At 36.6% G+C, this 27,728-nt stretch overlaps 1 protein-coding gene across 1 annotated transcript in view; it reads left to right on the forward strand.

Annotated features, from left to right (window-relative positions):
• OTOGL (otogelin like) overlaps positions 1-27,728 on the forward strand; it is a 146,825-nt gene that overhangs the window by 102,734 nt on the left and 16,363 nt on the right. The window contains exons 35-51 of the mRNA XM_060656875.3: positions 1,784-1,863; positions 2,172-2,213; positions 5,019-5,092; positions 8,076-8,253; positions 8,773-8,915; positions 9,159-9,182; positions 9,278-9,370; positions 11,329-11,518; positions 14,394-14,608; positions 18,175-18,316; positions 20,023-20,208; positions 22,522-22,734; positions 23,172-23,276; positions 24,354-24,461; positions 26,507-26,608; positions 27,112-27,216; positions 27,302-27,342. Coding sequence (XP_060512858.3) covers positions 1,784-1,863; positions 2,172-2,213; positions 5,019-5,092; positions 8,076-8,253; positions 8,773-8,915; positions 9,159-9,182; positions 9,278-9,370; positions 11,329-11,518; positions 14,394-14,608; positions 18,175-18,316; positions 20,023-20,208; positions 22,522-22,734; positions 23,172-23,276; positions 24,354-24,461; positions 26,507-26,608; positions 27,112-27,216; positions 27,302-27,342 — 2,041 coding nt within the window. The remainder of the gene's footprint in view (positions 1-1,783; positions 1,864-2,171; positions 2,214-5,018; positions 5,093-8,075; positions 8,254-8,772; positions 8,916-9,158; positions 9,183-9,277; positions 9,371-11,328; positions 11,519-14,393; positions 14,609-18,174; positions 18,317-20,022; positions 20,209-22,521; positions 22,735-23,171; positions 23,277-24,353; positions 24,462-26,506; positions 26,609-27,111; positions 27,217-27,301; positions 27,343-27,728) is intronic.

Below are 27,728 nucleotides of genomic sequence, written 5' to 3' on the forward strand. Positions count from 1 at the left end.
TAAAGGAATAAGCTACTGAGTTTTGCAAAATATTTTAAGAAAGTGGCTGTGGTTTTTGACTTGCAGAAAACAATTGCAAAGTAATTGAGTTACGCAAAATTGATGTTTATTTAACTTAATGATAACCAACTGGTCCTAGTCTCTTCAGCGATATAGTAACTTTAATTTTTATTTTTTGTTTGACAAAGTTTAGAGTAGAGTAAGAACATCGTATACCACTTAAAGTTTTATTATTCAAGTCTACTTTATGAAATAAACAATTGGTCACATAAGCCAAACTGTTTATGTAAAAAAATCATCTGTGAGGGAGATATCTAAGAGATGGCTAAATGTGTCTCATGTTAAACAAGAAATTAGCTTTTCTTGTTTTTTAAAGTGTTGCCTGGATTTTCTTCCATGAATTAGTGTCCTCTGGTGGCAATACCTACCCCTAGTACCAAGTTCATTTTCATCTTGAATTGGAAAGAGTCCTTGAGTATTTTTAAATCAAATTCTTTACAGAGGTGGCAGTTGGAAATGTCTAAAAATATTTACAATATTATTACTACCTCCTAGTGTATTTGAGAAGCAGGTAGGCAAGGCTTTTTATAAAAATGTTTGCATTAATCCTCTCTAGTAAGTATGAGTGAAATAATTGATTGTACACAAAAGATTACATTTATTTTCTTTGAATCAGAATACATTGGACTCTGAGCCTCAATTGGACAAGAAGGAAAATGTGACCTCACTTATTATATTGGCTTCATTCCATTAGATAAAAAGCATTCCAGATGGTCCTTCTTGTCTTTGGCCCATGATGTCCAAGCCATCCATAGCTTCTTTAAATTTGGGACTCTTTTTTTTTTAAGCTTATTTATTTATTTTGAGAGAGCAAGAGAGAGAGAGTGAGGGTGGGGGGAAGGGGTAGAGAGAGAAGGAGACAGAGAATCCTAAGCAGGCTCTTTGCTGTCAGTACTGAGCCCGACGTGGGACTCAATCCCAGATACCGAACTTTGAGATCACAGTTTTGCCTGAGCTGAAATCAAGAGTTGGACACTTAACCAACTGAGCCACCCGGGTGCCACAAATATGGCACTCTTGCTTTGCTCTGGTGCCATGTACAAGAAGTAGAGATCCTTACAAAAATCAGATGTTCTGGAAGTTGAAATCCAATCTCCATAGGCTCATATACAACCGTATCCTCCCAGGACACTGCCAAACATTTGTGCTCTTGAGAACTACAGCTTCTGCCCCTTCCCTTCCCTGTTCGCAAAGAATCACAACCATGTTCTACCTCTGTCCCTTACAGGCAGTGATTCCTAATATCTTTTCAATGAATTGAGGGCTTAAAAATAGGCAGAGAGAGCCACTGAAGTGTCTCTTTTGTTTTACTATTGTCCTTAAGGTGAGGATATTTAAAATGCATGTCTGTCTTCTGGGATTTGGGGGAATTTAGGAGTGGAAAGTACAACAAATGTAGATTAAAATCATAATAAATGATTCTTCTTCATTTTCAGTGACTTATAGACATTGGCTTTAGTGTGTTCCAAACATAAGTATATGTTTTGAAAATTCTGTGTTCAAATTCTTCATTAATCATGAAAGACATCCCTTTATCATCTCCTAGGGAATGGGATTTCATAAAATGAAGTATGATGGAATGGTGGCAAATCAAACACTCTTTAGTGCTTGATGAGGAGAATAGAAAACTTCCAGGAAATATATGTCTTAGTTGCATATATTAAATGCAGTATTTTTTTTTATATTTTAAACTTTTTTCACTTTAATTTTTTTTCATGTAAAGAGTTGAAGGATGCTTGCCCTACTGCCCTAAAAATATGATCCTTGATGAGGTCACCTTCAAATGTGTTTATCCAGGAGACTGTAAGTATGAACCTTACCTAATTTATTCTGAAAAATGAAACACTTGAATATTCTTTTCTCTATTGATAGCAAGTGGTTGTAAACAGAAACTTTAGACAACTTCTGTAAGATTCTTCTTCAATATCCCTTCCACAATTTTTTGTTTCTATTTGCTTTCCTAAAACATGTGAATCTTCCCTCTAAAATCCTTCCTGTGCTCTCTCTCTTCCAAAACGCTTTCCTTGAGCCTGAAGATCCTTATAGGAAGTATACATGGGTTTATTTTAAGCCAAACAGATTAAGGAAGAGTATCTTTGTGTTTTTTGTAGGCATCCCTCTGATTCCCACAGAACCAGCATTAATGCCTCCAGGTAAGACATCTCTACCCATATTTACAGCTCTTTGTTACAATTTGAGATCTTAAAATTAGACTTATGTAATTTAAGTCTTGGCGCACTTATAATAGCCGCTGACATCAGTACTATCCCATTGAGCAGAAAACCCAGCATTCACTTTGTTTTGTTACACAGCCTTCACTGGTTCAGCGCACCAGGTTGTCTGAATGGCTTCTTCCTTCGGTTCACCTCTTCCATTTCAGTTCGTATAGATAACAAGGACTTCTCTCACATTTTAAACCTAGAATTTGGGTTTCACTAAATCTTGCTTAAATTTTCACAGTGATTAAGTTGACTCTGAAGAGATGTTAATGCAAATGAAGTCATCCTTTGGCATTTCCATTTCCGTTCTTGTGTTCTGTCCCGGCCTCTGCAGTAGGCAGTCTGGCTCATACCTCACTCTTCTCCCTCTCTATGAAACTTGGCTTAGGAAAGGGTTTGATAATTCTACTCACACTAAGGCTTGACAAACTTAATGTATTATTTTTCCTGAGGTTACACGTTAGAAAAGTTCAGATATTTCTTCTTTTTTGGGTTATATTATCATTGTTTAATTGTATTGCTAAATAAATTATCTGCTAAAAAAGGCAAGTAGGAAGTTCTGACTTTATGTAGGAGTTATGGATTTCATAGTCCATTCTAAGAGAGTTTTTATTTTTTATTTTATTTATCGTTTTAATGTTCATTTATCTTTGAGAGAAAGAACATGTGCAAATGCACGTGGGGGAGGGACAGAGAGAGACACACACGGGATCTGAAGCAGGCTCTGTGCTGACAGCATGAACCCTGAGACCATGACTTGAGCCAAAATCAGACACTTAACCAACTGAGCCACCCAGGTGCCCCTAGAGATTTTTAAAATAAAAATATTCTGAACCAACCATTTAAATAAGCAAAATTTTAAAAACTGAATTATAGTTGACATACATAAACCTCCTTATAACTGTCACTATTACCACTATTTTTATTAGCTTCTGTATGTTGAGTACTTAGTACATGCCAGGCACCGGACTAAGCACTTTGCATACACTTAGTCCTGTTAAGTCATTAGAATATTCCATGACTGTGCTTGTTTTGGACTAGAATTTTGTTTCCTTTTCTATTGCTTAAAAGTTTATGGTAATAAGAATAAAAATATTTAAGGGGTGCCTGGGTGGCTCAGTCAGTTGGGCGTCCGACTTTGGCTCAGGTCATGATCTCATGATTTGTGAGTTGAAGCCCCGTGTCAGGCTCTGTGCTGACAGCTTGGAGCCTGGAGCCTGCTTTGGATTCTGTGGCTCTCTCTCTCTCTGCCCCTCCCCACTCGCACTCCATCTGTCTCTCCTTCAGATATAAATAAACATTAAAAAAATTTTTTAAAAAGGATAAAAATATTTAAGTCTGTATTGTTTCATATTCTCTAGAAAATACATCTGTATATCATGATCACTGCTTATAGGACCAAGGGATGGGATTTTTTGTCTTCCTTTATTCTGCAAATTAGAAACTATAAAATGAGCACAAAATTAAGATTATTTAGAGAATTTATTTAACTGAAAATGTAAGTTTTTTCTTACATCATTGTGGTAGACTGAATAACGGCCCTCCAAAGATGTTCCCAACTTAATCCCAAGAATTTGTGAATATGACCTTACAGAGGGACTTGCAAAGGGACTTGCAGGTGTGATTAAGTTAAGGAACTTGAGATGGGGAAATTATCCTGGATTATCTATATGGGCCCAAAGTAATAACAAGGGTCCTGATAAGAAAGTGGCGGGGGGTCAGAGTCAGAGGAGGTGATTCTGATGACAGAATCAGAGTAGAGGGGGAAAGTGAGAGACATTTGAAGATATTATGCTATGACTTTGAAGATGAAGAAAGGGACCACAAGCCAAGGTATTCAGGCGATTCAAAGAGGGGAAAAAGCAAGGAAACAGATTCTTCCTGGGAGCCTCTAGAAGAAATGCAGCCCTTCATGATACCTTGACTTTAAGACTTCTGACTTCCTTCTGACCACAAGATAATAAGTTGGTGACATGTTAAGCCACTGAATTTGTAATAACTTGTTACAGCAGCAATATGAAATGAATACAGTCATTATTAGACAATATCACTAATGAACATTAATTATAGCTAGACAAAATTTCAACCATTTATTTTGGCTATTCTGTGGTCCTTCCAGCTTTGAATAGTTTAGAGATAACTTTAGTTCTTACAAAAAGCTTTTGAAGGTGACTTACAAATGTGTTTACTAATCATATCTTTACTTTCCACGAATCACTCCTTTACTGCACCCACCAATGGTGGTCCACATGTGGTTCACAGCACTGTGGATTCTGCTTGCAAGAAATACATTCTAGATATTCACCGAGGGAAATGAATCAACTTCGCTACTTACTTTTTAAAGGCAACAAAATTTCTAACTCCTGAGCAGTCTTTAGTGATGTCACTGATAGTTTTACTTATTCAAACAATTGTGTTGAAGCTGTGAAAACAGTGAAGATGTTTATAGAATGGTGATGAAAAGCCAGAGCTCTGGAATAAGAATTCTCTAGTTTGAATTCTGCCCCTGACACTTACTATCTTACCTGTCTATACAGGTAGTCTATACCTGTATACCTGTCTATACAGATAGTTTCCGTATCTGTAAAATGATAATGGTATTGTTATCTACTTTACAGAGTTCTTGTGAGGAATAAAGGAAAGTCTCTATGACATTTTTTAGCAGTTTCTACTACATGTAAATTCCATACTTGATGGCTACCAATTCACTAATGGAAAGGATATCTTCATTCCTAACAGGTCCAGAAATGATCACTCCATCAGACTTCACTGTATTTGATATGTTAACACCAACGACAGGTTTGGAATGTGAGGTATGACTGGGTAATCTATTCCAGCTACTTGTCTTTTCCTGATAGCTTCTATTCAAGTTTCTGTATCACTATCCAAATGCTATTAAACTTCTTTTGCTATGCTCTCTAATCTATCTTTGTCAAAAGATGCTAAGAAATATGCATTACATTTTAGGAAATTTGTGTGTGTGTGCCCTCTCTGAGGCATGAACACACTGTATTATCTTAACTGATTTAGATATGTCTTATTAATTAGGAAGATTCTGGTCACACTAAGAAGAACAAAATTCAAATGAAGTCTTAAGTATCATCCTTTAATAAAGACTTATCTAGCGTGGGCTTCAGGCATTCAAAAATATTTATTAAGCAGCAATTATATGCCAGCCACTGTGGCAGATAACAAAGATACATTGACAAGCCAAAAAAGATCAGGTCATTGGACTCCAGAGCTTGTAAATTGTCTTGGCCGAGACTTGAGCAGTTAGTTATCTTCTTCAAATGTGCCACCTGTTTGAGAAACCAACTGTTTATTCCACCAATATTTATTTAGCGCTGTTTTTGGCCAGGTGCTATTCAAGTACCATAGAGAAAACAACGTAAAAGCAAGCAAACATCTATGCCTTTGTGGAGTTTATATTCCACTGGAGGTTCTAAGATAGTCAATAAGCAAAATAAGTTACTAAGTTATATAAAATGTTGGAAGAGGCTCTCGGAAAAAAAATCTCTTTTCAATGACATGGTCAGAAAATCCTCATTGATAAGGTACTGTAGAGTAAAAGATCTGGAGAAGTTCAGATACTAAACCATGCCAAGAAACAGGGCAGTGTATGCAGTCTGGAACACCAGGAAACAAAGTTCCAGGATCATGTGCAAAGGCCCAGAGGTAAAAATGTACCTGCCATATTAAAATAATAATGAGGCCATTATGTAAGTCAGCAGTAAGAAAAGAAATAAATAATATTATGTAAAGTCTTAGGTGATTATAAAAACTGTGGTTTTTATTTTAAAAGACACAGGAAGACACTGGGTATTTTTGAGCAGAGAAATTACACGATCTGATTTGTTTTGGGATCATTTTACCTGTCGTGTTGGGAGTATGGTGCAAAGAGACAACAGAACAGGTTAGGAAGCTACTGCAGGAATTGAGGCAGAGATGACAGTGGCATGGACCATGTGACAGCAGTGGGGATGGTGACACATAACTGGGTTCAAGATGTGTTTTGAATACAAAGATCACAGAATTTTCTAAAAGATTAGACATGGAGTGTGAGTGAAACAGAGGCATCAAGGATTTTAAGATCTTTGCTTTGAGCAATTAAAGGATAAAGTTGGCGTTAATCAGGATGGGGAAATTGTTGGAAGTGAAGGTCTGGGATGGGTGTCACTTAGAGTTCAGGTTTGCCATGTAAAGGCTGAGATTGCTCTTAGACATCAAAAACCTACAGATGTACAGACCTGGTAGACATAAATAGAGCTTAGAGCAGAGGTTAAGCTGAATTAAATTTTGAAATACTCAGTGATGGGATGAAATCACAAAAGGTGTGTGTGCAGATAGAAAAGAGAGGAAGGAGGAAGAAATGGTGGCAAACGACTAAAGGGCATTAACTAGTGAAAGAGGAGAAAATGGAGGAGATCCTAATTGGTCTAGAAGCTAAGGAAAGAAAACATTAAGGAAGATGGAGTAACAAGCTATCCTAAATATGTTAATAGGTCAGTAAGATGAGGCCTAAAAATTGATCATTGGATTTAGCAAAGTAAAGTTCATTGGTGACCTTGTTAAAAATAGTTTCAGTAGAATGGAAGGTGTACATTCTTTCAGGCAATTTAGATGTTGTAGGGGCTTTAGTTTTGTCTAAATATTTTCATTTTCCTGGTGAAGTGGAAATCAGGGTCAATACTGGGAATTGATACAACTGCACACAGAAAATTTTGGAAAGTCGGACTTGATTATTTGCCTCCCCTTGGCTCTTAAATTTAGAAGTGGTCACTTAATAGTCTTACTAGTTAGAAAAGCACTTAACCTCTCTTATCCTTGCTTTTGATCATGTATAATATTGGGATGATAGAAACTGGCTCAAAAATTTAGGGAGAAGCAAATGAAAGAAGCTACTATTAGTGCATGACATATAATAGGTGCTAAATAGTTGTTAAGTTTTCTTCCCTCTCCATTGAGATGCAGTATAGAGTAGCGGTCAAGATCACAGATTCCAGAGTAACAATCCCTGAACTTAAATTCTGACTATACCACCTCCTAGCTATGTGATCTTGGGCAAGTTACTTTGACCTTCACCCTCCTGAGTTCCTCATCTATAAAACAGGAAAAAAATAGTAGTACCTACCTCAGAGGGTTGTTTTGTGGAAATGAAATGGGTTAATTAGAAAAATGTCTTAAACATAATAAGTGATATAAATGTTTGATCACTGCTATAATTATTACCATAATTTAAATACAATAAAATTCGTAAACTTTAAAAAATCTACCACTGATTTATTTTGTATTTGTTTATCTGGAAGTCGGTAAGCTATATATATATATATAAAATAATTTATAATGGTTTTGTCCAGGGGCTTTTAGACTGATTTCACATGTGAATTTTTAATGAAATATTTATAGTATTAAGTAGTATTTTTTTTTAAATTGACATTAACAGAAGTTATAATGACATACTAGCTTTACAGGACATATGAAACCTCTACTGTATAGGTCTGTTTGCAAAAACTAATCAAGACAATATAAGACTTCAATTTGCTCAGATGTCTGAGTATATGGGCAATTGTGATATCAAATAAATATTAAGGTAAAGCTTAAATTAAGTCCAAACCTAATATTTTGGAGAGAATACATCAACAGAAATTGTAGTGAAATTCTAATTGTTCATCTTTCAAAAGCTTTCGTATTTAGAAAATGTACACTATGGGCAGGGTGAAAGGGGAATTTAAAAGTTATTTGAAAACATTAGTTGAAAATAGAAAAAAGAAAACTAATTTTCTTTTTTGTTAACAGCCTCAACAATTTGATCCTGTTTATAATTGTAGCCAATATATATGCCTTAATATGGAATGGCAGTTATACAACTGGTCTCTTAATTGCCCGAAGGACTTGGAAATGCCTGACTGTGGTTTCCGGGGAAGGCCCGTTCAAGTGAACACCGATATCTGCTGCCCTGAGTGGGAATGTCCTTGTAAGTTTGCATTTATTTATTTATTTTTAAATTTTAAATTTACTTATTTATTTTGAGAGAGAGTAAGAGAGAGCATGCAAGGGAGGGGCAGAGAGAGAGGGAGAGACAGAATCCCAAGCAGGCTCCACACTGTCAGCGTGAAGCCTGATATGGGATTTGAACCTGGGAACCATGAGAGCATGACCTGAGCTGAAACAAGAGTCAGACACTTAACCAACTGAGCCACCCGGGTGCCCTGTAAGTTTGCATTTCTTACATGACAGTCAATTTCCAATCAGGAGAAGATTGTTATTTTTTTTTAACTGATCACCTCACTCATCAAGCCAAAGTGATTGCTGAACTTTGTCCATTTCATTTACAATTTTGTTTCTCAATGTGTAACTTTTAGAGTTGCTTTTTGTCAAACATAATAATGCTAATTTAAAAGTTTTCTTTTTTTTTTTTTTTAAAGAGCGGTCATTACTACTAATACAAATAATTAGTTAACAGACCAAACCCACTCTCTACCATTTTTCTTAGGTCGGTGTTCCATGTTGTCAGAACTGAGTATTATTACATTTGATGGAAACAATGCAGCCTTATATAGTATGGCTTCTTATATCTTGTTAAGAATTCCTGGAGAGATTATTGTTGTTCACATTGAAAAATGTTCTGTGAATCAGGTAGGTCATAATCCATTCTTGTGTCATTTCTTCATAAACCCATAGCTAATGTACACAGCAACATTAGATATTCCTAAAGTGAGAAGGGGCTCAATAACTCACTGAGATATATCTTTTAGCACTTAAAACAAAAAAGAAAATGTTACATGTGACTATATTTAGAGGCACATAAAATTAATTCACATAATGTTTTTAAAAGTCAAGTAATAGATTTTTAAGTGTTTTTTTTACTTTTTTTTTCAGAATGGAAATTCATTTAAAAAGCTAGTGAGTATTTGCAAAGTGTTTCATAAACTCCTTCTCTTTATTGCCAACATTATGTTTAACTCCATAAAGTTTTAATATTTTTTTTTCAAATTAAGGCATCCTCTGGAAGAACGTATGGACTTTGTTTTAAGAAGTTAAATTTGACCACATCAATACATAAAATACTTGTTAATCGGGCAACAAGAAAGGTAAGAACACAAAGTTGAAAGATATCCTTACACTAGAGAAAATGAAGAAATTATATTAAACATGATTCCTTCCCAAACCAGGGGAAATTAAACATTTCATCAGAGTTTCGTTGCTATTGTGTTTAATCATCCTTTTCATGGAAAGTAAAAAAAAATGTGTTTCTTAATATTGTATTTCTCCTTCCAAGATGTGCCAACTGTTGCAAATATGTCTCCCCTTGTGAAGTTAACTGTAATGGCCGTGTAAAATCCATGAAAGCCCTCTTGGATAATGTGAGGGCCCAAGTTTCTTAGTGTCAGTTAACATTAGTGTTTTCCATTAGATAAAGTGGAACTGATGTGAAAAAGAGAGATCACAGGGTTGAAAAAAGGAGTAGCTAAGAACACCAGAATGAAGACCACTGAGAGAAAAATAGTTTTGAAGTGCTGATGATGTTCATTTTTCAATGAATATGAGATAGCTAAAATAAGAAAAAAATGAAGAAATATTTGGCTATTGAACCAAACTGAAGAAGGGGGAGGTATTGGGAAATTGGGAAAAAAACCCTTTGATTTTACAGGAAAAACCTTTATCCCAAGGAATATATATTTACTGGAGAGTGATGAGCTATAAGCTGGATACTTTACTGATATGTTTCTCTCAAAAATGTAAGAAAATATTGTGTAAGATTTTGCTAAAGTGGCTGAGATATTATATACCTTCTAGAAAGAATTTGTTTTTTGGTTTTTTTAACCACAGGCCAAACATTCTCGACTAGAAAAAATATTAAAATGAAACTAAAATATAGTACAGTGTTAGAAACTTTAATTTTAGGTAAAGCAAAATACATGAATGGGGTAATTTTTTGGATGATAGCATTTGTATATACCTTTGATTTGATCAGGTTGATATATTAACAGGAAGTGGATGAGAAATAAATTTAAACTCAAATCTGGTCAGTGCTATTATTATGAGCATTTGGGCCAAAGGGCTTATTTTTTACCTCGCTGGTCATGTATTCAGTTAAAAACTAATTATTTAAGAATTATTTAATGAGAGTTTACGTGATAGGACAACACAGGTCCTGGTATCAAGTAATTTGTAGCTGTATGTGAGGTGCCTAAATGTAACTGTCTGCCAATTATAAACCAATAGGAGGTATATAGAGTATGACTAATATATTGCCAAAACAGATCTCTTAATGCAGTTTATAGAAAGGTCAAATAGGTATTTTTGGAGGAGGTGACACCTGAGAGAAGTCTTAAACCAAGAGCAGAAATTAACCAGGCAGGAGTAAGGACATTTCAGCCTGCAGGTGGCAGTATGAGGAAGATATAAAAATGAGAAACTGGTTGGTTGGGGAGACATGACTGACAAATTTATTTCTGGTTCCATGTCTTTGCCATGATTTATAACAGTGGTTTTCTAAATATAATCCTCACATTGCCTACATTTGTATTACCAAGAGTACACGTTACAAATACAGAGTCTAGAATCTCATCCAAACCTAGGAAATAGAATTGCTGGGAATCTTAATCTTTACCAAGCTTGACAGATGATTGTTAGGAACATTATTTAAACACTGATTTAGAAGAGCAAAGAAAGGACCCAGATTAAAGAAAACATCCTGAAAATAACTTTAGCATCATAAGTTCATTTTAGCAGATAATGGTGTAATCAACATATACTGAGGGAAACAGAAAAGCATACTTAACATAGAAGAAAGTTAGTTTTGAAGAATATAAGGGGCAAAAGGGTTAGAACAAATACTGAATATAGCAGGATACAACAAAGGAATAATAAATGAGCTTAGAAGTTATTTGAAGCTCTGGCATCAGCAGGGAGATAAATTTTTAAAAACTTAGGAAATAGTTTATATTCAACAAGAAGAAATGGAGTCATCTGATTCTCCTACTTGTAATGGGTGTATATGTAAACATAAACAGTTTTCTAACAGATGTAAAATTTCTTATTTTAGGTAGAAGTGGATTCTATTGTAGTACCTCTGCCCTTTTCAAATCAAGAACTGTCCATAGAAGATTCTGGTACCATGTATGTGATTACGACTCCAGCTGGACTAATCATAAAGTGGGCTCACCTTACAGGGATCATCGACATTCATTTTGGCGTTCGATTTAACTTGTCATCTTATACAGAAGGACTCTGTGGTGAGCATTGCTTTTCAAATCTCAATGTCTTCTAATTGTTTTCCTGTCCACATTTACCATTTTGGCCCCTGATGCCCCACTTTTTATATTCGAGGTGTGGTGCTAACTTTCAGTGGCTCACGTGAATACTAAAGAAAGCAGTAGCTTTAAAAAAATGGGCTAAGAAGCAAGAAATAACAGTTCAGTTTGCATATTTTTTGGAAATATATGTTTACTACTACTGTAATACTGTTTGTATTCCTACTAGTTCATCTTTATTAATCATTAATAAGGTGCCAAGCGTTATTTTATATACCTGAACTTATTCAATTCTAACAATAGCCCACATAAGTTGGTACTAGTGTTAATTTACAAGTGAAAAATAGGAAGTTATAGAAAGGTTAAAGGCTTAAAAATATTGTTTATTCCTTATTATGTTAAAATTTGAAATAGGGGAAAACTTAGTTGCTTAAGCCACCTTGAACGTTACATACAGGGAACACAATGCTCTCAATATTTGTCACAGTTTTGTTATAAAGTGTAATGCCTAGATGTATCTTTACACCTAGGCTAATACCACACCATGTTACATAGACACATAAAGCGTTATAAGCCAAAGGAAATAAATTACAAATACCTCTAAGTACATAACAAAATTAAAAAGTATAATACTGGTTTTGATGTTTGATGGAGGCTATTTTCTTTGTAGCTCTGTGCTCTTTTTTTTAAAGTTTATTTATTTATTTTGAGAGAGAGAGAGAGACAGAGAGAGCATGAGCAGAGGACGGGCAGAAAGAGACAGGGAGAGAGAGAATCCCAAGCTCCACACTCACAGTGGCTCAAACTCATGAACCATGAGATCATGACCTGAGCTGAAACCAAGAGTCAGATGCTTAACTGACTAAGTCACTGGGTACCCCTATAACTCCGTGTTCTTAAGTGAATATCAGTTTCCTCATCTTTAAAATGGGAATAACAATATTCTACCTTCAATATTGTTGTTAGGGTTGAATGTGAAAGTTAATGTCAAACACTTGACACATTGCTTAATACATACAATCAATAAATATTAGTTTAGTACAAATATATTTATTTTAATATCACTAAATATTAATCGAGTAAAAGTTTATAGATCACCTCCTGAGTGTCTAACACAGTGCTAGGTGCTGACAACCCAAAAACAAATAAGACTAAGTCCTTTCCCTCAACAAATTACATAAAAGACTCTAATTTCTTCGTTAAAACATTTAGGGCAACGTTTGGCTGAAAAGGTTTACATATTTCCTTGCCTATTTATAGTATGCTAAGCATAGCACAAAAGATTGAGTATGTATAGTATTGATTATACATAAAAATCAATTATTATTGATTAATACTCAGAGACTTTCGGAATGCATATTTCTCTGATGAGTTATCACTTCTATGTGCTATGATTTCTGTTTTATTTTGTGTTTGCTTTCCCCCTCATTGTCGGCTCATCCTTTTACAGGCACACTCTGCTAACTGGATTCTCAAGTAATTACTGTAAAGAAAAAAGGCTAGGGTCACCTTTTTGGTAGCCAAGATTCACCCCCTAAACTTTGTAACTTCCATAGTAGGAGAAGAGTGGCTTCTTAAGGGGAAATCTGGTTGCTTTCATGTCTACTAGCTTGGGTGCTGGCTGAAAAAATTGTAGTGAACAAAAATGTGAGCTAAATTGAGCATGGACCCTAGAATGGGATGTCTGTATGAATACCTCGTTCTATACAGCACTGTGAAGTTTACAGGGGTGGTGCCTGGCATTGCAGTAAAAAAATATTTTTATTAGCAATTACTTTTTCCCAGGAAAGTGTAGACTTAAAAAATAGTAGCTGCTTTACAGTATAGTTCACTTCACTTGTGATTTGTTTTTTTATTTGTTTGTTTTTGCATTGCATTCAGTTCCTTGTGTATTTACAAGGATGAGGCAATATGGTAGCAGCAACTCTTATGATCTTGATATATCTACCTGAGGATTAAGATTTGATACTTGAAAAAAAATGTTTAAGTTATATCTTTTATAGTTGGAGCCTTGGGGATTAAGAAAGATTAGATCTTCTCAGATCACGTATGATCAGGGTTCTGGGCCATTTCTCTGTATTTCCCTTGGCTCTGTACTACATTGGATAAAGAGCAAGCTCCATCCTCAGTCTGGCCTTCCTCAGGAAACTAGAGGCCATAGCAGGTCAAAGCCTTATAACCATCAATAGGCCACGCCATCCCAAGGAAGGGAGATTGTCTATGCCTTAGAATTCCCAGGTCAAATCCTGTTTGGCTGTGGCTGTCCAAGTGCTGAATGTATCCATGTGTCTAGGTGACTGCCTGACCTGACTGGCTTATTACTTGCAATAGTGTTAATGTGAGGGACTAAGAATTACCTTTATGCCAATCATAGCTCTCTCCTGTAGTGGTGATGGGGCAGGGATACTTCCTGAAAGGTAAAATTTAATGTTTACAGGAAGGGTTTTCCTGAGAGAATGGATGTCTGGGAGGCAAACACCCACTATTCTAAGGAATATCTTGGCAAGCTTAAGAGCTAGTTCTTAAATTAGGAAGTAGTGGTAATAGCAGTGGAAGAGTGTGGGAGCAGAGTCAATCTCCTCTTTCTTCATTTTCTGTCATTTTTTTCACATGTCTTGACTTCCAGGATTGTGGTTTCTTTCTTATCTGGTTAAGACAACTCTATACTGTTTTATCAAAGAACCAGATACATAATTTAAAAATCCATCAACATTAAAGTTAAAGGATATACATTTGGCACCTCGTTCAGTAAATAATTTATTCATTTCAAATCAATTATTAAGATGATTTATTTCTGCTGCCTACATTTGGTTGAAGTGGAAAAAATTTTCCTTTCAAATGTCACATATCTTTCTAGGAATTTGCAATGAGGATCCAGATGACGATCTAAGGATGCAAAATGGCACAATTATTACAAACATGGAAGACATAGAATTATTTATCGAGAGCTGGGAAATTGAGAAATCATTTGAAGTAACAACAAGAAGACCCGTTAGGAATTGTACTGAGCATGATTGCAGTCGCTGCATTGAGTTATTGAACAGAAGGGTTTTCATTCCATGCCATAATAAAGTAAGTTAAGGGCAACCATAGATAAGAACTATCATGTTAGACATACTGAGAGTAACGCCAATAAATTCCTGTTCTTGCCATGATGTTCTTCTAGTGAGAAGAGTTTAGCCCCAAACCTTCTGTCAGTATGCTTTGGAATTCAGAATCATTTACTTTTATAGACTTAAAGAGATAAGAAGAATAATTATCTTTCATTCTCCTGTTTTTTTAGAATTCTATCGACAGATTCCAAGAAAAATGAAATTATGTCCTACAAATAAATGCCTCTAGGAGAAAGAAATCAATGTCACTTGATAACCCAATAGAGAAACCAAGACAGTGAGGATATTATCAATTCTCTATGATCGTAGCCTCTTAGGTGTATACGTGTAATAGAACCTGTCATATATTCAATTTAATTATTCTTTGTCTCTAACTTTCTGACTTCATGTGACTAGTAGATATTTTAAATAATCTGTATCATTAAAAAAAAGATCCATTGTTAGGGACAAATACAGCACTTCGTAAATCATTTAATGAAAAGTTTGTGAGCATCCAGCACCTACAAGGCTTTCTGCTGAACTCCTGTGATCCAAAGATGAGCAAGACTGTCCCTTGTCCTCAGGAGGTCTGGTGGGAAAGCAAGCTTGTAAACAGGTATCTGACAATAGACAGTCTGGAGGGACATAGGAGCCCAGGTTTGGAGGAGACTGCTCGTAGTTTTAGATGTTTGATTTACTTAGAAGGATAAATTTGCCAGGAGAGAAGAGGGAGGAAGGGACACCTAGGCAGATATGTATAACAGTATGTATAACAGCAAGTTTTGTGTAAAAGGCCATGTTAGGAAGGCATTGAAATAGTTGAGTGTAAGACATATGGAGGGAAAGAGCCTGGGAAAGAGGATGAGGGAACTGTCAAGGCAGGAAGGAATTCACTGTGTGGCACCTTCCATGCCAGACCGTGGAGTGTAGACTCCATAGTCCTCAGCCTGCCCCATGAGTTCCCTCAGGGAAAGGCAAAGGATGTGAAGTCATGGGCTTTGCTTTTTTTTTTTTTTTTTAAGTTTATTTATTTCTTTTTGAGAGAGAGAGAAGGAGAGAGAGAGAGAAGACTGGAGGGTCAGAGAGAGAGGAGGCTCTGTCAGTGCAGAGCCGGATGTGGGGGGTCAAACTCAGGAGCCATGAGATCGTGACCTGAGCCGAAAACCAAGAAACAGTGCTTAACCCACTAAGCCACCCAGGCGTCCCATGGATGAAGATAGGTTTTAATTATTTACATTTTTTTTGAAAAGCAGACGTATAAAAATGAAAAAAATAACAAACACGTTAAAACTCACTTCATTGTCATTTTAAAGCATAATGATTTTCAAAAAAATTGCATTTTTGATGGAGAAGTTAGAAGGCTGATTAAATCAGGAACTTTCCAGCTTAACTATTAAAGGCTTAGTGAGGCAACACAGGGTGCCATTTAGTCTATCATAGCCAGATCACAGGTACAGATCTCTTCCCAGTGAATCAGATGGCAAAAGAAAGGAATGCTGGTAATTTGGTTTTCCCACTTGTAAGCTTCATCTTTATTTGAAAACCTCCACAAAGCAGGCAGATGATCTGCCTGGATTCTATCATTCTACCTAAAACCCTTCAGCGTCTCTCACTCATATGTAAAGTACATGCCAAGCAACCTTCCTATCAAGACTTATGGGTCCTCTACCCTCTGGCCCACCTATTTCTCTAGCTTCCTCTTGTGCTACACTCTCCTGTCTCCTTTCAACTCTTTGAACATTCCAAGATTTTTCCTGCCAGTGGGCTTTTAAGCTTCTAGTTTTTCTAGCTGGAACACTTGCGTCCTCTGATTCATTTTAGCATGGTGATGCCTTGAATCTATTCAAAGACCTTTTTTAGCTAAGAGATCCACAGGCAGAGAATAGGCCTGTGTTATTGACCTTTATACTCATGCATAGCACCATGCCTGATATATAGTTAGGTGTTCAGTAAATTATGAAAGCATGCGTAAGTGAGTATATATGAATGGGAGATACAGGAGAATCAGCTTTTGTGGGTTAAGCAGAAATATATATAATTTTTTACTTCGGATGAATTATGTCATATGGAATTTCAAAACAAAAATACCCAGAAAAAGCTTAGAAACATAATTCTGGAGCTCAGAGGAGGTAAGTTGAGGCCAGAGATCAGGTCTGGGGAGTCATTTGCATATGGATTTTTAAATATAACAATAAGTAGTGTGCAATGTGCCAGTGTCTGCTCTGTATATTTACCATATATTAGCTCACAGCTAGGAAAAGATTTAAATGCCCACAATTGGTGGTATGAGTCCAGGAAGAACATTTGTAGCTAGCGGACATGTCCATCGAGGATGGAATCTAGAGAAGCGCTCAGAATATAAGGCAGCAGAGGAGCCGACAATAAACAGGTAAATAGGCAATAGAACGAAGTACACTCCAAGTCCAAGGAGAGGGTTTTTTTTTTTTTTTTTTAAATTTTTTTTTTCAACGTTTTTTATTTATTTTTGGGACAGAGAGAGACAGAGCATGAACGGGGGAGGGGCAGAGAGAGAGGGAGACACAGAATCGGAAGCAGGCTCCAGGCTCCGAGCCATCAGCCCAGAGCCTGACGCGGGGCTCGAACTCACGGACCGCGAGATCGTGACCTGGCTGAAGTCGGACGCTTAACCGACTGCGCCACCCAGGCGCCCCACCAAGGAGAGGGTTTTAAGAAGGAAACTATCAGTGTTCCCTGGATTTGGCAGTGGGGATACTCTTGACCACAGCAAGTATTCCATACAAATTAAAGTGGTTGGGAACCAAGGAGATTCCGTAAAGAAGACTAAAAGAATGTAGAATCTTGGTTTTTTTATAGATATGGACCTTGAAGAAGAAATGATGAGAGGGGAAGAATATTTAGTATTTTTATCCGGCTCTTTGAACTGTATCAGAATTTAGGATGTGTGTGCGGATGTTTAGTATGTTTGCTGAATGAAAGAGCAGAGAGAAAAATTGGAATAAATGGTGTTACAAGTTAAATTATTTAGATTTCAGGCATTTCTAGATCAAAATGAAACCATCTATAGAAACAAATGTGTCTCTAAATTGAGGCAAGTCAAACTATATAAATTATTCAATGTTCAATATTACTACCTTTTTTGAGAAGCATTTAAAACCTCATTTAATAGTAAGGCCATGTATCATTATGGAATGCTTTAGGAGCTTCCGGTTTTATCTGTCATGGATTCAAGTCCTATGTAATATATGGAAAGGACAATTGTAACCCAAAGTATAATATCAGAAATAGATTGTGCTAGGTACACATGCTTTGTTTCTCTTTTATCTTTATAAGATAGATTTATGTAGATTAGTGCAGGCAATATTTATCTTATCCAGAATGTGTTTAAAAATATTATACCATCAGAGGTGACGTATGGTATTATGAAATTTGGAATCTCAGGTCAAGGAAGAGCCATAGTAAATACTAACTTGACACCCTTTTATTCTCTGAATAGCTTTAGTGTAACTTAGGCCCTTCAGAGAAATAAAACAACAGAACTTATCCCAAGACAAAATGTATCTCTAGGTTTCACCGCAGAACTTTTGTGAAAAGATGTGGATCAATTACACCTATTTCTGGAACTATGAATGTGATGCACTTTCAGCGTATGTGGCTCTGTGCAACAGGTTCGACATCTGTATTCACTGGAGAACACCAGATTACTGCTGTAAGTAGTACATTTCAGATAATATTTCTAACCATCAAAAAGCATTCCATATTTTTTGCATTCACTTCTTTCTCTTTTCATTTTTCACCACAAAATAATTTCATAAGAATAAAATGCCTATCAATGTAACCTAGAAGTTAGATGTCAGCTTTCCCACATAGGCAACTTCTATTTTCATCCTGATCTACACCTATGTTCGGCCTCAGTTGTCCCAGAAGAAAACCTAGTCCACAAAATATTAGCTACCAAAATCAGTGGAAGTGTGGAAGAAATCACAGGGAATGGAAAAAAGATTTGAATTCTGTATCCCAGAGCACATTTTGTTGGTTTCAATTCCACCTGCCTCATTTGCCCAGCTTGTTCCCAAGCTTGTGAAGAGGATGCATGATTTTCTGTCCCCTTTTCCTCCTTTCCTGATACTGTATCCACTTTCTGGAAACTAATCTTTCTGGCTTTCTTTGATCCATATCTAGGTTCAATCTTTTTCCACATACGTGTTTGTGTATCCTTCTTCTTTTGTATGTATTCTTTGCTCATTTTTATCTTTTTTAATGAATATAATTTATTGTCAAATTGGCTCACATACAACACCCAGTGCTCATCCAACAAGTGCCCTCCTCAATGCCCATCACCCATTTTTCCTCCCCTCTACCCCCGCATCCACCCTTAGTTTGTTCTCTGTGTTTAATAGTTGGCCCATTTTTATCTATAGGGCCCATGCTTTCTCATTAAGTTGTAAGGCTTTTCATAAAAAGTTTATTCAACCTATCATCAGTCCTGGGCACATTTTACAGAAAACAATGTTAATTTCATTTACGAAATAGCAATTAAATAGATTAAGCGGTAAAATATGGTCAAAATGAATGTCAGTGAAATGTTCCAAGATAACATAAAAGTTTTCATTTTCCCTAGAGGAAAAAATAAAATACATAGAGAAAGAATAATATATCCCAAACACCGGTTACATGACGTTGTTTCAGATATAAAGCAGCTCCTGGTGTGCCTTGCTATCTCTTACCTCTCCTTGCTCCCAGAGGTAATCACTATTCAAGAGTGGGGTAGCTTGATTCATGGGAAATGTATGGCATCTCTAACTTTAATAGACACTGTCAAATTGTTCCCCACTGAGATTTTATCAATTTATATCCCCACCAGCTACATGTTCATTTTTTAAAAGTATGATTTTTTAAGATCACTGAAAATCAAAAGAATTTTCTCAAACATAATTTAGAAACTGCTCAGCAATAGTAGTTTCTTGTGACAGTGAAGGATTGAACCTAACCACACAGCATTTTTCTTTTTTATGGCTTGGTTGAGTTATATATTCAGAGCATATTTCTGTGCTTATCCTGAGTAGACTGTTGTATATCCTCACTACACACAGAAGTAACTTCATACTGGTTGAATCTATATTTATCCCAACCAGATCTGGGCTGCCTATTGGTCATATTATTTGCTACAAATCAGATGAGCTTTTCCTACTGTAACATAACATAATACTAGCTGGACATCTGGAAGATGCTCAAAAATACCTACTGTTTGTTTTGTTTCTAGTTTTGGGTTACATCATAAATGAAAAATGAACTTTGAAGAGACTGAAACGGGCAAAATTAATTTTCCAAAAGAAATCTGACATTTCTTCCTTTTCCTATAATTCAAATAGGTGACTTTTTTCATTAGCAAATTTTGTCCTCTGTTATTCATAGCTCTGAATTGCCCAGAGGGGAAGGAGTATCAACCCTGTGTGAGGACTTGTGAAGCAAGAACATGTTTGAACAGATGGTTCTATGGACACTCTCCATGTTTGAATTTAAGAGAAGATTGTGTATGCAAAAATGGAACCATTCTTCACAGGCCAGATTCAACTCAGTGCATTCCAGAGAAAGAATGTGGTAAGCAGCAGAGTGCAAACTGAGTTCTTAGGGACCTGGCAAATAAATGAAACTTATTTAGATCTCGAGAAGATGTGCTGAGAAAGATTGAACAAAGGTCACAGAGGTGTTGGAAGGGAAACCAGTTCGTTTGTAATTTGATTTTAATATAATGATTGATTTCAAGTTAAGTGACCCAAGTTAGAAATTTTGTTCAGGGGTGCCTGGGTGGCTCAGTCAGTTGAGCGTCCAACTTCACTCAGGTCAGGATCTCACAGTTTGTGGGTTCGATCCCCCCATCAGGCTCTGTGCTGACAGCTCAGAGCCTGGAATCCGCTTCAGATTCTGCATCTCCCTCTTTATGTCCCTCCCCCGCTCACACTCTGTCTTTCTCTCTCACTCTCAAAAATAAATAAACATTAAAAAATTAAGAAAAGGGGCGCCTGGGTGGCGCAGTCGGTTAAGCGTCCGACTTCAGCCAGGTCACGATCTCGCGGTCTATGAGTTCGAGCCCCGCGTCGGGCTCTGGGCTGATGGCTCGGAGCCTGGAGCCTGTTTCCGATTCTGTGTCTCCCTCTCTCTCTGCCCCTCCCCCGTTCATGCTCTGTCTCTCTCTGTCCCAAAAATAAATAAAAAACGTTGAAAAAAAAAAAAAAAATTAAAAAAATTAAGAAAAAAGAAGCTTTGTTCATAATATAGGGTTTTTTTTTGTTTGTTTGTTCCAAGATTTTATTTAAATTCCAGTTAGTTAACATACAGTGCAATATCAGGTGTAAAATTTAGTGATTCAACACATACAACACCTGGTGCTCACCACAAGTGCTCTCCTTAATCCCCATCAAGTTTTTAATCCACCCCCCCCATGGTGGTGATGTGTTTCAATCTCTACCTATGCCTGTAATAACTTAGCAAGAGTATGGCAAATTAAGAATTAAGAATATAGGCTGTGCACTGATCTCAAATTCCAATTATTTCACGTAATAATGATTCAGTTTTACCTCTTTGAGCCTAAGTTACACATCTGTAAAATGGGAAAAATAAAAGCACTTATTCCCTAAGGCTAGTGTGGGGATCCATAAAATAATATGAAGTATTTTACAACAGTACCTAGAGAAAAATAACCACTTGAGAGATGTCGGATAGTGTTATTATCTGGGAGAAAACATTTAATTTTTCTACTTTCATTTTCAAACCACTTGATTCTGACTCATCATCTCCATTGTGGTTGCAGATGAAAATAGTCCAAAATTGAGAAAATTGCAGTACCGTACTTTTTCAGTCATAGGGCTTATCATTGTGGTTAGAAGAAAAGAGAATTAGCTAATAATGAAAGAAAATGGGCAAGTAGAAGTGAAAGGCACATATAGTTCTAGAAAGTTTGTGTTTGTCATTGAGAAGAGTATTTGTAGAAGACTGAGAATAAACAGGAGTGCTTATGTTTGTTTTTAGGGACCTGTGAGGTTGGTTTGATAGTAAAGAGAATAATATAAGAGAAGTTCATTTGAGGTTGGGGATATGTTGGTCACTAATCATCTCTATTATTATTATTATTATTATTATTATTATTATTTTAATGTTTATTTATTTTTGAAAGAGAGACAGAGTGCAAGCTGGGGAGGAGCAGGGAGAGGGAGACACAGAATCTGAAGCAGGCTCCAGGCTCTAAGCTGTCAGCAGAGCCTGACCAGGGCTCGAACTCACGAACCGTGAGATCATGACCTAAGTTGAAGTTGGTTGCTCAACTGACTGAACCACCCAGGCTCTCCTCATCTCTATTATTTTTAAAAGAACTATTAGATGGCCATAGTTTTCATTAAGTAAAACTTCAATAATAAAACTATAAGAGTCACTAAATAATTAGCTACTTCCCACATTTAGATTTTAAAGCTGACATGTTTTGCATTTTCATTTGACAAAAATGATGTGTGGTAAGGCCTTTTTTTTTCTTTCTAATACCACTCAGTTTTAACAGTTAATATTTTAAAACTAACTTAAATTTATTTTTCTGAGTTTGTTCAAGCTAAATAAGTTGTATTAGCGGACAAAATGAATAAGAAATAAACAAATGATCCTATTTATTGAAGAAGACAGGCAAATTTACAGGTAGTTGTAGGAAGGAAAAATATTTTTGCAGACTACATTGCAAATTTCATTAGAGAAAAATGTAAGCTAGTAGCTGATGAAAAGGGGAATCTAAGAAAGGATAAATATGGGACATGTTATCTATGTTGCTGAACCAACTCATGGTCTGAAATCAAAACAATAAATGCATCGCAGCTTCATTTATTTTAGTGGCCGGGTGATGAGTGATATAACATTGTTCCTCTTTTTAAGCATGTACTGATAGTGAAGACCAGCCTCACACTGCTGGGGAAGTTTGGAATGGGGGCATTGACGAATGTGCCCTGTACAAATGTTTGGAGAATGGAAGTATTATTCCCATAGAACCTGACTGTGATGAAGAGCCCTCGCCAACTTGTGAACGAGAAGCTGAAGTTGTCCTGGGCATCATTGATAAGTGGACCTGCTGTTCAAAGGAAGTTTGCGGTGTGTATGTGGGCCAAAGCCTTACAGTTAATGCCACAAAATTTGTTGATACCATTTGTGAAAAAGTAAGATGTGCCTAATGCTTGGTATAAAAGAAAGTAAAGGTTGAGGTAAAAACAGAAATATTGCCATAAATATTGTTTATATTCTCTCAAAGCAAGTTTTATCTCATTCGTGTTTTTGGCGATTTTGCAAATACACACACAAAACTCTGGCTATTAACAATTAATAATATTCAATAATATGTGACAAGAGAACATTTCTGGGAATCTTTGACTTGTGACAATCGAGGGTGAAAGACCATAATAAATAAACCTTCGATTGGCAACCTTTTCACATATGACCCATTTGTGAGCTGAATGTGTTTAATTGCAGCATAAAGCACAGATTTTAGTTATATTCATGAATATTTTAACGCTTCTGTTTCTTATTTCCAGGTTGTGACATGACCTTATGTGAAACTGCCATTCCAACATGTACGGATAGTCAAAAATTGGTTGTTGGCCATAGTCCTCTTTCTTGTTGCCCACAGTATCAATGTGGTGAGTTATTAACTAGGAGCATTAAGAGTCAGGTTTATTGTTTGCTCAGAATAGTGGATTAGATTCTCACTCTCTGTGTCTACAAGAAAATGATTGGTTATAAAATATTGTGGAGTTGTCTTGCTAAAGATAGTTCTTTTTTAACCTGCAATTTCTTTATAAATACATATGTAGATATTTTGTTTATATATTATATTAATACATCTATTTAGATAATTAACTCAATGTAAAGATCTTAATCTTAGCAGAAATATATAGGAAATAGCAGGTGTGATATTGTGATTTATAATAAGAGATATAGATCTGGTCTTCCACCCCCTTCTCACCACAGAGCTCCTAATCCTTGGCTTTTCCAAAGTGAGGAGAACTAGGAAGTGTCTTTTGTTATGTTAATGAGTTAATGATTTCCCCTTGCCAGGGGAATCAATGAGGTGATTGGAGGTTGGAACTTTCAGTCCCACCCCATGATCTCCAAGGAGGGGAAAGGGGCTGGAGGTTTGATGAGATCTTCAATGGCCAAAAATTTAACCAATCAGGTTTATGTAATAAGGTCTCCATAAAAAACCCCAAGGAGGATGAGGTTTAGAGAACTTCCAGGATAGTGAACACAAGGAAATTCGGGGCCTGGTGTGTTCTGAGAGGGCACAAGAACTCCCAACCCTTTCCCTATACCTTGCCCTATGCATATCTTCCATCTGTTTATTCCTGAGTTATTTTCTTTTATAATAAATTGGTGATCTAGTAAGTGCAATGTTTCTCTGAGTTCTGCTAGCTGTTCTAGCAAATTAATCAAACTCAAGGAAGAAGATGTGGGAACCTCTGATTTATAGCCAGTCAGCCAGCAGTATGGGCTATACAAGGTGGGCTTGTAACTAGTGTTTATAGATAGAACTGAGTTGAATTGTAGGACACCCAGCTGGTGTCTGGAGAATTACTTGGTGCTGTATGGGAATCCTCCCCTACCAACCACACACTGAGTTAGCAGGATACAGATACACTCAAAGAGAAGTAAACCATGCTACTTTATCTAATCATTTCACTCTATACAAATTTTCAAATATCTTTGTGTTTTTGCAGAATGTGACCCATTGAAATGCCCCAGTATTTCAATTCCAGAATGCAGAGAAGATCAATTCATGATTCAAGTTCAACAGGAAGAGCCTTGCTGTTTTTCTCCTCTCTGTGGTAAGTGTTCTGTAAGATAGCTTTTTGGAACAAAGGGAGGGAAAATCTTTTATTTGATGTGAATTTTATGGGACTCATGGTAACCAATATTCTGCTAATATACTGATAGAAACTCAACTGAATAAGAACATTTGAAAAGAAAGTACAGCATTTTATTTTATTTATTTATTTATTTATTTTTTAATTTTTTTTTCAACGTTTTTTTATTTATTTTTGGGACAGAGAGAGACAGAGCATGAACGGGGAAGGGGCAGAGAGAGAGGGAGACACAGAATCGGAAACAGGCTCCAGGCTCCGAGCCATCAGCCCAGAGCCTGACTCGGGGCTCGAACTCACGGACCGCGAGATTGTGACCTGGCTGAAGTCGGACGCCTAACCGACTGCGCCACCCAGGCGCCCCAAAGTACAGCATTTTAAATGACTCTTGACAATTATTACGGTTAGCTCTATGTTCACTTAACATATATATGGACTCGGGGCGCCTGGGTGGCTCAGTCACTTGAGCGTCCAACTTCAGCTCAGGTCATGATCTTGTGGTCTGTGAGTTCGAGCCTTGCATCGGGCTCTGTGCTGACAGCTCAGAACCTGGAGTCTGCTTCGGATTCTGTGTCTCCCTCTCTCTCTGCCCCTCTCTTGCTCATGCTCTGTCTCTCTCTCTGTCAAAAATAAACATTAATTTTTTTTAAAAAACATATATATGGACTATATATACCAGTCAAAACACACTCAAGGCAATATAATTAAGTATTTTTTTTCTTTAATAAGGCTAGCACCAATTGTTTTTGGAGAAAAATTTAGCCTTGGCTTTCCTTGAAGAACCAACTAAAATAATGGACTCTGCCAAGCCATTATAGAACCTCTTTAAAATTTCATTTTATATAGGGGCGCCTGGGTGGCTCAGTCGGTTAAGCATCTGACTTTGGCTCGGGTCATGATCTCGTGGTTCATGAGTTCGGGCCCCGCGTCAGGCTCTATGCTGACAGCTCAGAGCCTGGGGCCTACTATTCTGTGTCTCCTTCTCTCTCTGCCCCCTCCTTGCTCATGCTCTGTCCTCTCTGTCTCTCAAAAATAAATAAACATTAAGCAAATTTTTAAAAAATTCATTTTATATAAAATGTGTGATATATGTGTGAGCATGATGATGCTGGAAGAGAATGGTAGAGATGAAAGGTGTCCAGGAAAAGACTGTCTATGAAGCTATATATTCCATCTGATGAAATGGACATTGAAAACTAAAAAGTTCTCTGTTTTTCATTGCAAGTGGATTATCATATCTAAGACTGGTGATTAACGTAGGCTTCAGATGTACCTATGGAAATCAAAACACATCTCTTTCTACCAGTTAAGGTTCTTTGAGTGCAAGTGGCAAAAGGGATTGATTCCAGCTAGCTTAACACAACCAATTAGTGGAAGGCTTGGGAATCAAGATTTTGTAGGAGCAAGATGAAGCAGACCACGCCCTGGGAAGGAAAGAAATCAGCTATTGTAGGTGGCAGTCACTAATGACTAACTCAGCAACATCCATTTCCTGCCCTGGTGTGTCTCTATTTATGATTCAAATGCCATAGAGAGAGATTCACAGAGGCCTGCTGAGGGTCAGGCACCTTTATGAAGAGTCACTCCAAGACTGTGTGGGTGGGCATTTCCTCAAGGTCATTCAGAGAATTGTAATCAAAGTTGGGAAAGGGATACTGAACAACCCCAAAGAACACATGCCTACTATATTATCCATCCATCCGTAAACTAGAGTAATCAAGGGTAGTGAATTCAGAAAACTTAAGTAAATAAATCAATGACATTTTGATCCTAGAAAAAAGAAAGTTGCTCCAGAAATCTTAATGCTTTTCTCGCTGTGCTTGGAAAGCATAAAGCAATATACTTAGTATTGTTGTTTTTATGACCAAATGAGGAAATCTGTCTGTTAAAGACTTGTTTTCCCTGTTTCCTATTTTATTGAACATGATGGTTTATATGTGTGTCATAATGTGAATTAATCACTTGTTTTTAGCTCAGCTGTGACTTCTGACCTTTTGTTTTACCTTTAGTTTGTGAATCTTGCACTGAACCTATTCCACTATGTACTGATGGGGAGTTTCTCACTGTGGATCTTAATACTACACATTTCTGTTGTCCTCAGTATTACTGTGGTAAGTATATCTTAACTAATTTAAAATGTTTAGGTGTGTCCAGTATTTAAGAAGCCTCATGAATCTTAGTTGTGCTGTTATATCACACCTTCATTGAATTCTAGCATATAAAATATATATTAAATGTATGCAATGTTTTTATATATCTAAGAGCTCTTCTTGGGTAATATCATTACCTCCCCAAAATAGATTACTATGACTTTTTTCATCACCCTACAAAGACCAGCTTTCCAGGTGATTCCATACCTTCTCCACTTCCGTTCTCTTCTTGCACACCTAGTGTTTCTCAGGGCCCTTCACCTGATGAGCTGGTCCTGGTTATACTCCTGTTTTCATGCATTCCATGCTCACCAATACATGGCCAATGAGTGGAGGGAGAGGTAGCAGTGGGAAGATAGGAATCTGTGCCCTATATCAGCAATGTCTGTGAACTAAATGGTAGCTGGTGAGGACGAGCTTTTACAAGAGGCTAATCTTCATCCACGTCATTTTTTTCTGTTTAGTTTGTGACCCAAATCTTTGTCCTACACCACTACTCAACTGTGCAGAAGATATGAACCTTGTAAAAGAAAATGTATCTGGTCAATGTTGTCCAACATGGCATTGCGGTAACTAATTTTCATACTTCAAATTTTTATTACAGTACAGTAATGTGTTCTGATCAATATAAATATGTTGATTTTTGCCTTTTAGAATGTAGCTGTGGAAACCTTGTTATGCCAGCTTGTGAAGTGGTAAGAACACACATTTTGATTGAACTGTCATATTATGTAAATTAGTTTAATTCTTGCTTTATCCCCCTTATTTCTGAGTTGTCAGAGTTAATGAAATTATCCTTATTAAATGATACTGAAGTAGATTAAAGTAACATGTGCTGGTATCAGGGAGCAGTGAACCTTTTTTATTTATTTGAGATAAGAAAATGCAATACATTATTTTTTTCACTGGTGACTGAATCTATTAGTCTTATGCCTATTCGACTTCACTGGTCTGAAAATAAAGCAAAACATTGGAAAAAAAGATTACCTCCATATTGAGAGGTGTCCCTAGTGATTCTTCAAGAAATTGTACCAAAGATGCATCTGTTGTGGAGGAAGAGGGGATATAAACATGTAACTGT

The sequence above is a fragment of the Panthera onca genome, chromosome B4 (assembly GCF_046562875.1).
Source record: "Panthera onca isolate mPanOnc1 chromosome B4, mPanOnc1 haplotype 2, whole genome shotgun sequence".
NCBI lineage: Eukaryota > Metazoa > Chordata > Mammalia > Carnivora > Felidae > Panthera > Panthera onca.